Source organism: Pelobates fuscus, chromosome 12, assembly GCF_036172605.1.
Source record: "Pelobates fuscus isolate aPelFus1 chromosome 12, aPelFus1.pri, whole genome shotgun sequence".
Lineage (NCBI taxonomy): Eukaryota > Metazoa > Chordata > Amphibia > Anura > Pelobatidae > Pelobates > Pelobates fuscus.
The window spans coordinates 31,940,380-31,952,391 of record NC_086328.1 but is presented as its reverse complement, the minus strand read 5'-3'; the positions used below and the strand labels follow the sequence as shown (position 1 = coordinate 31,952,391).

Below are 12,012 nucleotides of genomic sequence, written 5' to 3'. Positions count from 1 at the left end.
GTATATATATATATATATGTGTATATATATGTATGTGTATATATATGTATGTGTGTATATATATGTGTATATATGTATGTGTGTATATATATGTGTATGTATGTATGTGTATGTGTATGTATATATATGTGTATGTATGTATGTGTATGTATATATATGTGTATGTATGTGTGTGTATGTATGTGTATGTATGTATGTGTGTGTATGTATGTGTATGTATGTATGTGTGTGTATGTATGTGTATGTATATATATGTATGTATGTGTATGTATATATATGTGTGTGTGTGTGTGTGTGTGTGTGTGTGTGTGTCCCTTTGTATATATACTTGCTGTATAGGAAATATCTAAATAAAAACGTAAATGACAAAAAGGCTTGCAGTTTAAAAACATATCATAAAATTATAATCTTTCTTATATACACATGGTAAGTTTGTTTACAAGTGTACCATCCCAGAGACAGGTCTTTTTCCACAAACCAGGAAGTGAAAGAAGTCAAGTTTTTGAGACATTCTTCCACAAATATTCAGCTACCTTATTTGTGACATTCAAAAACTTTGGAGCCCTGAAATGAAAATCTAGTAACCTCCTGACTACAATTTAAAAATATTGCAAAATAACTTACCCAACAAGGCTAACGAGAGAACCACCGACACAAAATGTGTCGACATTTTATGCTGAGAACCAACTGAAATTGGTGTGTTTTCCGCTCTCCTGCTGTAATTTATTAGCTTGTGCTGAGAGTATTTTGTTAGAGGGTGGAATTTAAATCTTTCTGTGCTAAAGAATTTGAGAATGTTAAAGTGGAGAAACTTGTTTCAAATATATAAAGTACTATTTAGGCTAAGGGAAAGAGCTACTAGAATTTTAACGTATTACTGGCTCAAAACACTCATATGTAGTATAATTTTTACTGTTCACTTTCCTGACTGAAACCTGAATAAAAACATAACTTTAATCAATGTACAGTGCTATGGATTGTATTGATACTTTATACATAATAATCAATGGTGCAGCCAGGGACGGGAATTTTTTTTTTTTACCCTCTCTAGTGCAAGAGTGCCCAAAAGGTAGATTAACATCCGTCATACAACGCCAACGATGCTATACCAGGTGGGGATCTACCATTTGGCCATCCTTGCAGGGTAGTATTTGTGAGCAGTGTTTGTGCGTTTGAATGTATGCTTGTTTTTGTACAGAGTATGTGTGTGTATGTAGGAGTGCATTTGTATGTACTGTTACCATTGTAATGCAGTGGTGCACTTGTGTGCAGTGTTTGCGTCTGAAAGGGGTGTGTTTGTATGTTGTGTTGGCTTTTAAATGCAGGTGTCCTTTTGTGTGTAATGTTTGTGTTTGATTGAAGAGGTGCTTGTATATAAATTTAGTGTTTTAATACAGAGGTGTGTTTGTACTTAATGTTTGCGTCTATTTGCAGGAGTTTCGATGAAGTGTTGGCTTTTAAATGTGGATGTAATTTTGTGTGTAGCGTTGGTGTTTGAGTGAAGGCGTGTGTTTGTATAATTTTGGACTTTGAATGCAGGAGTGTGTTTGTATGTAATATTTGTGATTTGGCCAAATAGTAGACCCCACCTGGTATAGCATCTTTGGACTTGTACGACAGATGTCAGTCTATCCTTTGACCCATAGTAAATATATGTGTGTCTCCTCAGAAGCCAGCCTATATGTGCAGCTAAATATTTTATTTGCAGGTGCTGTGAAGGATAGTGTCCATAACAGTGTAACACCAAACATCAAATCAGAACAGCTTGGGCAGCTGCTGTCCACATTTCCTCGCCTGCCAGCCCTCCACTCGGTGGCCATAAAACATTGCGGGGTGACCCCTAGAGTCCCTTTCAGCTTCTCACAAATAGATTTGCATGCCAAGTACATGCTGTAGGAGGCAAAGTCCGCACCTAAGCTTTGCACCCACCCCCAACCAAGTGGCCATGCTGATAGGAACAGCTTAGATGACATGTATAAGGTACCTTCCAACCCTTCATCCACAACAAGGGGTAAGTGATAGTGAGCTTGTGTGACATTTAGCTGTTTGTAGTAAGCTGTGTGTGTTCATGTGATTACTGTATAATTAGTTTACATGTGTGTCAGTGAGCATGTGTGTGGTGAGCTTTCTGTAGTAGTGTGTGTGTGTGTGTGTGTGTGTGTCAGTGAGATTTCTGTAGTGAGCTCTGTATAATGAGATTATGTGTGTGGTGAGCTTTCTGTAGTGAGTTTGTGTGTGTGTCAGTGAGCTGTGTGATCTTTCTGTAGTGAGCATGTGTAGTGAGTTTGTGTGCATATCAGTAAACTTGTGTGTAGTGAGCTTTCTGAAGTGAGCTTTGTGTATTGAGCTTGTGAGTATGTGTGCATGTCAGTGAGATTGCTACAGTGAATTGTATGTAGTGGGATTCTGTTATAATTATATTAAAAAAATTACAATTTAACAAATATACAAATTTCTCTTTATTATGATACACTCTACCTTACATTTAGAAGAAATAGCATAAGAATATTGACAGTGTAGAGTGTAAAAATACATCACAGTTTATTATGCACTGATGCCATTCACTTCTTGTAGTGTGGTTGCACAAACCGATCGCTGGGAGTAACAATCAGATTCCTGTCAGACCGGGTGAAGGATACAGAAGTGAGCAGGTGCACAAGGGGAAAGAGATAAATACACGCAAAAGGGACTGGGGAAGGAGATAATGACAAACACAGAGGGGCTGGGGAAGGGGAAAATTATACACACAGAGGGGCTTGGAAAATGACACACACACAGGATAAGGGAGCACAGACACTCAGAAGAGTTGGGGACAGGGAAAAAGAGACACAAAGGGGTGCAGGGAGAGGCATATAACTATGCTAGGGGAGAGACACAAAAAGGGGTGGGGGAAGAGTCACACAGAGGGACTGGGAGGGTGAAATAGACTCCCAAATGCACTGTGGTAAAAGACACACAAGGGGGGATGGAGAGTGAAAGAGACACACAAATGGCCTGCAGGAGAGACACAAAGAGTGGCTAGGGAAGTGGAAAAAGAGACACATAATGGCACTGTGAGGTGAAAGAGACATAAGAGTTGGGAATTTTTGTTTTGAGAGGGCAGGTGCAAGTATGCCTATGGCGCAAAATAGTCTAGCACTGGCCCTGCGTGGGATACCCAAAACATTTTACAGCCCAGATGTGCTAACAGATTATTCCAGCATAGGAGCAAAACTACCTAGGTAAACCCATGACTTAGTGTTCTGCTTCTGGACCTTTGTTTTCCCCTAATACCACTCAGCTACACCAAACCCCAATCAGAATGCCAAACATTATAATAATAATGATGAGGTACACAATAAGGATAAACCGATCCACTACCAAGGCTGCAAGCTGCCATTCAGACTTGGCATCATTCTTGCTCTTATAGCTAATCACATGTTGGTGGATCTTCAGAACTTCTGCAAGTAACCCTTTTAACAACTTTACTTCCAAAGTAACATCTGCTTCTTTGGAAAAACATTTACTTCTGTCCTGAAGTTCAGCTTTCCTCTTTGTTCTGGTACCATCTTCAACAGCTAGGTATAAGAAAAGGAAACACAGATAGTTACATTTTTAAAGTGACTATGTCCACATCTCGAGTTTTTGGCATATTTTGTAAAGTCTTCTGAATGGAATATCGTGACCCTGGTGTGTAACGGTGGTGAGTTGCCTGGTGAGTTACCCAAGGGTGCTGCAATCTTAGATCTTCATCCGCCTGAGCCCTTGTCAGTGCTGGACTCTTGCACATGCGTGGGAGTATGTCTGATATCTATGGAGGATCAATCAAGACCACAAGAGCCTCCATTGATCTTGTCTATCAATGAGTGATGCAATCCCTTTTTCCCACAGCAGCTGTGGGAAGTGACGAACCTTGACAATGGTATCTCTGCTTTTTGTCAAGTTTTTCAAACCTTTTACAGTCCCTATTTTATTGTCCCTACTTTGTCTCATGATATCGTTTGCTGAATATGAATTTCACTGAAATGTTAACACAGTCTGTACAAGCATTTCATAAAGGATTTATTTATTTATTTATTTTACCCAAAAATATTTTTCTTGGTGAGATAACTGCTTTAAATATTTGTTGCATAGTCTTTCTTATAAATTTATACTCACTTTGTTCAACTTTCACCACAGTGACCAGATTTGCGTCTGTTGATTCTAGATGGAAGCAAAGGACGCGTGCCAAATGTTTCAAGACCCAGAACTTTACCCATGGCGGGACTTCTTGGTGAGTTTCACGTGTTTCCATATACAGTGTTGCCAAGCAGGCTACATTACTCACCACCATTATGCCCATACACATCGCGCAGAAAATACCTGTGTAGGAGAAATCGGTTAATGGATGGTCCAGTCAAAAACTTAGAGCCATTTTAGTAAATAGTTTGAGTAAATAGAATTTTCTTTTTAGACAAAAAAAACCCAACAATATTATTTTTCATAGGTAGTCTCTGAGCACCAAAACCACTTCACGTATTTGATGTATTTCAGTATTTTGATTTACTAATTTCCACGGCTATAGGGCTTGCCACTCAAAGAACCACTAGGACAGGGGTAGGAAACCGTCAAAACTCCAGCTGTTGTTGACTACATCTCCCCTGATGCTTTGCCAGCATTATCCATGTAAGAGCATTATGGTAAATGTAATCCTCTTCATCTGGAGTGCCAAATGTTGCCTATCCCTGCACTAGGAGCTTTGGACTAAAATAGGTTCAAAACCACACATGGTTCCTTTTTAGGAAGACGTTTTTAATTGTGCACCGATCAACTGTTCAACGTATTTTAACATTAGGGGTTTATTGTGGCTATAAGGAGGGGTAGAGACTATCCTGAAGTGTTTAAATGCATTTCGATGATCATCTTTGCTCTTTGACTTTCCAAGATTGAACAGGCTATATTTATATGATGTATACAATGCGTTTTTTCCCTTAATGGGCTAATAGCAGGATCATTGCAACAAAAAATATCTGTGGTTTGAGCCCAAAACGAAACTTGAGCCCCCTGCCAAACTCCACACCTGTTCACTCCCAAACTCTGCTTCCTGTCACTCCCAAACTATTCTCCTTAAGCTATTCAAATCCAGAATTGTCTCCCCAGCACCACTACTCTCCTTCTCAATGGCCCCAAAGCACCTTTTTATTACTTCCAGTGCTCCTATTAACCTGATCCCCCCCCCCCACTGCTTATCTGCGTCACATGACTGAAGCCCCCATAGAAAAGCATTGGCTAAATGCTTCCTTGTGGGTAAATTGGAGGAGCCTTGGATTGGAGGAGAGGTAAGCAGCACTGAGGGAGCATCTGTGCTCATAAAAGGTGAGCAAAAATATTTTTGTATTACTTTTTGCGGAATTGGAGGGAGGGGGGCCTTGTTATTAGGGACAAGGACACGGAAGTGTTAGGAATACATGTTTGCATTCCTAATGTTTCAGTGCTCCTTTAAGGCCTTATATAGACTATATTAATAATAGCAGGAAATAAATAACATTACTCTATACTGAAATTTGTGCTTTTGCTGCAGAAGGAATGACGTTCAACCAGATTATGGGAACAATGATATACACAAATTTAAGAACACATACATACAGAAACAAACTCATAGACATACAAAGAAGTACACAGAGACATATATACTAATGACAATATACAGGCATTGACTTCCAGATATATATATATATATATATATATATGTATATATATATATAAAAATCACAATATATATAGTCGCAATGATGAGATCGACGTTTCGACCTCCAAAAGGTCTTTTTCAAGATCAGAACTTGAAAAAGACATTTTGTAGGTCGAAACATCGATCTGTTGAACACATTTTTTGGCACAATAAACTGAATACTTTCTACAAATCCAGGAGTGCACCTCATCAGTGCAACTACATATATATATATATATATATATATATATATCGCTGCTGCACCCTGGTATTTATCCTAATTTTTTTGCCGATGGATGGGCAAAGTGCCAAACGCATCTATAGATATTATATACACTGCTCAAAAAAATAAAGGGACCACTTAAACAACACAATGAAACTCCAAGTCAATCACACTTCTGTGAAATTAAACTGTCCACTTAGGAAGCAACACTGAGTGACAATAAATTCCACATGCTGTTGTGCAAATGGGATAGACAACAGGTGGAAATTATAGGCAATTAGCAAGACACCCCCAATAGAGGAGTGGTTCTGCAGGTGGTGACCACAGACCACTTCTCAGTTCCTATGCTTCCTGGCTGATGTTTTGGTCACTTTTGAATGCTGGCGGTGCTTTCACTCTAGTGGTAGCATGAGACGGAGTCTACAACCCACACAAGTGGCTCAGGTAGTGCAGTTCATCCAGGTTGGCACATCAATGTGAGCTGTGGCAAGAAAGTTTGCTGTGTCTGTCAGCGTAGAGTCCAGAGCATGGAGGAGCTACCAGGAGACAGGCCACTACATCAGGAGACGTGGAGGAGGCCGTAGGAGGGCAACAACCCATCAGCAGGACCTCTACCTCCGCCTTTGTGCAAGGAGGAACAGGATGAGCACTGCCAGAACCCTGCAAAATGACCTCCAGCAGGCCACAAATGTGTATGTGTCTGCTTAAACGGTCAGAAACAGACTCCATGAGGGTGGTATGAGGGCCCTACGTCCACAGGTGGGGGTTGTGCTTACAGCCCAACACCGTTCAGGACGTTTGGCATTTACCAGAGAACACCAAGATTGGCAATTTCGCCACTGGCGCCCTGTGCTCTTCACAGATGAAAGCAGGTTCACACTGAGCACATGTGACAGACGTGACAGAGTCTGGAGACTTTGTGGAGAACGTTCTGCTGCCTGCAACATCCTCCAGCATGACCGGTTTGGCAGTGAGTCAGTAATGGTGTGAGGTGGTATTTCTTTGGGGGGCCGCACCGCCCTCCATGTGCTCGCCAGAAGTAGCCTGACTGCCATTAGGTACCGAGATGAGATCCTCAGACCTTGTGAGACCATATGCTGGTGTGGTTGGCCCTGGGTTCCTCCTAATGCAAGACAATGCTACACCTCATGTGGCTGGAGTGTGTCAGCAGTTCCTGCAAGATGAAGGCATTGATGCTATGGACTGGCCCGCCCGTTCTCCAGACCTGAATCCAATTGAGCACACCTGGGACATCATGTCTCGCTCCATCCACCAACGTCACGTTGCACCACAGACTGTCCAGGAGTTGGTAGATGCTTTAGTCCAGGTCTAGGAGGAGATCCCTCAGGAGACCATCCGCCACCTCATCAGGAGCATGCACAGGCGTTGTAGGGAGGTCATACAGGCACGTGGAGGCCACACACACTACTGAGCCTCATTTTGACTTGTTTTAAGGACATTACATCAAAGTTGGATCAGCCTGTAGTGTCTTTTTCCACTTTAATTTTGAGTGTGACTCCAAATCCAGACCCCCATGGGTTGAAAAATGTGATTTCCATTTTTTTATTTTTGTGTGATTTTGTTGTCAGCACATTCAACTATGTAAAGAACAAAGCATTTCAGAAGAATATTTAATTCATTCAGATCTAGGTTGTGTTATTGTTGTGTTCCCTTTATTTTTTGAGCAGTGTATATATATATATATATATATATATATACACAGACACACACACACACACATCACTTACACACTCAAATAATAGTGACATGGAAGTTATATATAGTCCCTTCAAATCCAAATCAGTCATCAACAGTTGAAGATTAAGCTAAATACCTACCTAAAATAGGTATGCTGTCAGAGCTGGGGATCATATTATTCAGAATCACTAAAACTACAGAGAACCCCATAACTATCCCAAGTTTAAATCCAAGCTTCACTGTAGTTTCTGTTCGCATGAACATACTGGCAACGTCCAATAAAACCAGAAAGAATGACGGGATGATCAGGTTAATAACATATGCAACTGAAGCTCTTCTAATTATTATCTAGGAAAGATAAATAGAATCAAAATATGATACCAAAATAGAGAAATATAAAAAATAGGAAGGATATACAATATCTACAGACAAAGCAAATTCCCTGCATGTATTATGACATACAAACAATCTTTGTAGCATTCAAATCTTACTTACCTTACTACAATCTGTTAAGATCTTTAATCTTTTTTTTTTTTTAAAGTCCAAATACTTATTAATTGAAGCTATAAAATGAATAAGCCTATATACTTATCAACAAACAAATTATAAAAGAGTTGTCAGTCAGATTTGAAAAGTCACTGAATATCAATCAGGTGATCTCAGCTCCCCCATATAATAAACAGACAATGGTAGATAAACATGTGCAATCACAGGATAGGAGACGAGAACATGCAGACTTGAAAAATAAATTTTTCATCAAACTTGAAAAATTAAGTGTAAATGTAAGGAGAATAGTCCACCAATTTAAAGTTTAGAAAGTACCAATATAAGGTTTGTAGAAAATAAAAAAAAACGAGCCCAATGCCTAGTCAATCACTTGTGTCCTGATAATGGTTGCTTCCTCTAACCAGAAAGGTAATGACTAGGGTGGCAAAAACATTGTGATTTAACTCTCAAATAGCGGAGCATTAAACAGTGACATGGCAGGGGCAGGATCTATACCACAGCACCACTTCAGTAAGCTAAAGTTGTTTTGGTACTTAGATCGTCCCTTTAATTAATGGAACACTATAGTGTTAGAAATACTAACTCTACCCCCGCAGCCATGTTACGGGTTAAATAAAGCTGAAGAAACCTAGGCAACAACAAGGACACAAAAAAATAGAAAGCAAAAAAAAAAAATTAGAACTGAAAACTAGATAGAAAAATAAACCGAGGATCAGTTCGAAGACAACCGAATCCCGTGCTTTTCCAACAAGGCAAGAGAGCATCTGCATTCACAGAACAACAACTTGAAAACCTAATGCCTTAGAAAAAGGCAAAGCAATCCAAAAGTTTGTTGGTGTTTATTTACTAAACTGTGGATTGTAAACCAAGCTACGAAATTTGCCGAAAAGTGAAGATTTGTAAAAATTCCCAACTTTGGTACAGTAGAGGCTTTTTGACAAAATCAGCCTTAAAAGGTAGAAGTGTCTACATTTCTATGAAATATGAAATTACATTATATGTCACTCGACTGTAATTGCTTGCATCTGTAGAATTGTGAACGGTAATATCATCCAAGAACCACTCTCCTCTGGTAACATAAATGTCCTTTGCCGTTAGGTGTTTCTGGCTGGAATTTACGCTTGGTATCATGGTGATGTCCTGGACTGAAGAAGATTACAAAGTCAGTGATTAAGTGATAAGCCATTTAAGGGAAAAACTGTAATTTTTAAATAATAATTTAGAGGTACACTATCACCAGCATGGCAACTTCAGCTCATCCAGGCGGCTCGTGGTAAGCTGTGATCGTAAGAGATTGGAGGCAGAGTGGAAGGAAGTTGGGGCAGTTGTATTAGGCACTGGAATCCCAACATTGGGGGTTAACTTGCTGTATGGTTTAATTGGTTAAATGATTTAATCCCAGAAAGTAATGTGGGCATAGGCGTGCGCACGGGGTACACCCTAATCCCTGCGGCACGCCTATGGAGTGAGACCGGCAGGGGAGATCTCAGGATCTCCCCTGTCGGCTCATGCAGAGCCGGCGCTATCCGAGCGCCGGCTCTGCTCTAAGCCTCCCTCTCCACTGACCCACATGCAGGGAAGGAGGCAGGAGAGGACCCAGGGAGCTCAACCAGCAGCTCCGCTGGGTTCCTCTCGCGAGATCTGAGCATTGCTGTGGCAACGCTCAGATCTCACGAGAGTGAACTCTAGCCCCACAGGCTAGAGTTCACTCTTCACTGGACCACCAGGGAAGGCAGCAGCAACAAGGATTCCCCCCTCCCTACATAAGGTAAGAAGGGAGGGGTAATATTAAGTAACGTACCCCCATCTCCACCCCCCACAATCACCCACACACATACACATACAGCGCACACACATACAGCGCACACACACAGCACACACACACACATACACAGCACCCTCAAACACACACAGCACCCTGAAACACACACAGCACCTACACACATACATCACACACACACACAGCACCTACACACATACAGCACACACATACAGCACCTTCACATATACAGCCCCCCCCCACACACACACAGCACCTACACACGTACAGCACCTTCACACATACAGCACCCACACACATACAGCACCCACACACATACAGCACCCACACACACATACAACACCCACACACAGCGCACACACACAGCACCTACACACATAAAGCACACACATACAGCACCTTCACACATACAGCACCCACACAAACACACATACAGCACACATACATATAGCACCCTCACACACACACAGCACCCACACAGCACCTACACACATACAGCACACACATACAGCACCCACACACATACAGCACCCACACACATACAGCACCCTCAAACACACAGCACCCTCTCACACACAGCACACAAACATCACCCTCACAAACACACACACACAGCACCCTCACACACACAGCACACTAACAAGACCCTAACAAACACACACACAAACACCCTTACACACAGCACCCTCACACACACGCACATCACACTAACAGCACCCTCACACACAGTACCCTTACATACACACACACAGCAGTGTATGTATGTGTGTATATCTGTCCCTGGGGCTTCTGGGCGGTGTGCAGCAGTGGTGTGATCAGAGGCGGCGAGGGAGCTCTAATCTCCCTGCTCTGTTCCCTCGCGGGCTGCCTACTGATGCTGGGAGCTGGAATATGACGTCATATTCTGGCTCTCGCGGCATCAGCAAAAGGCATGCGAGGGAGCAGAGCAGAGAGATTAGAGCTCCCTCGCTGTCTCTGATCACACCACTGCCGCACACCGCGCCAGGGTTACAGAAGGTGGCCTGGCAGGAGGGAGTGCTTCCATCCTGCCGGTCACTGAAATCTTGCGCCCTGTGCCACCTTATGGATGCGCCGGCCCTAATTGGGTGACACATGCACTTAGGGCCACCAGATGGGCATATATGTTCAGGGGCCAGCGTTGCAGGGCCATTTAATAGTACGTCCAGGCCCCTTTAAAAATGGCAGCCTCAACTAGTGCTGAGAGGAAGTGATGGCCAGTCACTTCCTTCCAGAATGAGGAGGGGAGAGCCAAACCAACTCTCATCAGCCCCAGCCACCCTCCTGCACCCAAAATGTAAGAAATAGGAGGGTGGCTGAAAAATTTGCTGCATCTTTGTGTGTATGATGTCAGTATGTATGCATCTGTGTCTGTATGTATGTGTGTGTGTTTCTGTATGTGTGTCAGTATGTGTCTGTAAGTATGTATGTCAGTATGTATGCATGTGTGTCTGTATGTATGTAAGTATGTATGTGTTTGTATGTATGCAGGGCCGTCTTTACGGAGGGGCAAACGGGGCAGCTGCCCTGGGCCCAGTTACTCATAGGGGGCCCAAAGCAGCTGCCCTGTGGGCCCCGCCGCCTGCAATAAAAATGTTTTTAAAAAATATTTCCCTTCCGAATGGGCCCGCGGTGCTAGTATTGCGGCTGCACCGGGGCCGCACACTAAGGGGGCCCACCGGGTGGCCCATACCCTTAGGGCCACCCAGTGAGCATGTTCCAGCAGGGGTCCGGTTGGCACTGTGGCCCTTTAACCGTGCGACCGGGCCCTTGCTTAACGGCTGCATGGGAGGAAGTGACGTCTGCGAATCACTTCCTCCCACCTCAAAGACATCGGGCCGCGCGGGAGGCTGCTGAGCCAGCATCCAGTGAGGAGGGGGAGCAAGGAGAGCCAGACCCCCAACTCCCAACTACCCCAGCCAGCACACTGAACCCCAGGGAAGGAAGCCTCTTTCAAAGGTAGGAAACTGAAGAGTGTCTGTCTGTGTGTCAGTATGTGTGTGTGTGCCAGTATGTGTGTGTGTCAGTATGTCTGTCTGTGTGTCAGTATGTATGTATGTGTGTGTGTGTCAGTATGTATATGTTTCTGTTTGTCTGTGT

At 42.7% G+C, this 12,012-nt stretch overlaps 2 protein-coding genes across 2 annotated transcripts in view; both read right to left on the bottom strand.

The window, feature by feature from the left end:
* LOC134579476 (5-hydroxytryptamine receptor 3A-like) overlaps positions 1-707 on the bottom strand; it is a 73,647-nt gene extending 72,940 nt beyond the window's left edge. The window contains exon 1 of the mRNA XM_063438782.1: positions 625-707. Within this exon, the coding sequence (XP_063294852.1) occupies positions 625-670 (46 nt within the window). The 5' untranslated portion in view covers positions 671-707. The remainder of the gene's footprint in view (positions 1-624) is intronic.
* Positions 708-3,243: 2,536 nt separating this feature from the next.
* LOC134579398 (5-hydroxytryptamine receptor 3A-like) overlaps positions 3,244-12,012 on the bottom strand; it is a 29,930-nt gene continuing 21,161 nt past the window's right edge. Inside the window, exons 6-9 of the mRNA XM_063438679.1 lie at positions 9,108-9,259; positions 7,748-7,955; positions 4,138-4,341; positions 3,244-3,557 (exon numbers count right to left, since the gene is read on the bottom strand). Coding sequence (XP_063294749.1) covers positions 3,277-3,557; positions 4,138-4,341; positions 7,748-7,955; positions 9,108-9,259 — 845 coding nt within the window. The 3' untranslated portion in view covers positions 3,244-3,276. The remainder of the gene's footprint in view (positions 3,558-4,137; positions 4,342-7,747; positions 7,956-9,107; positions 9,260-12,012) is intronic.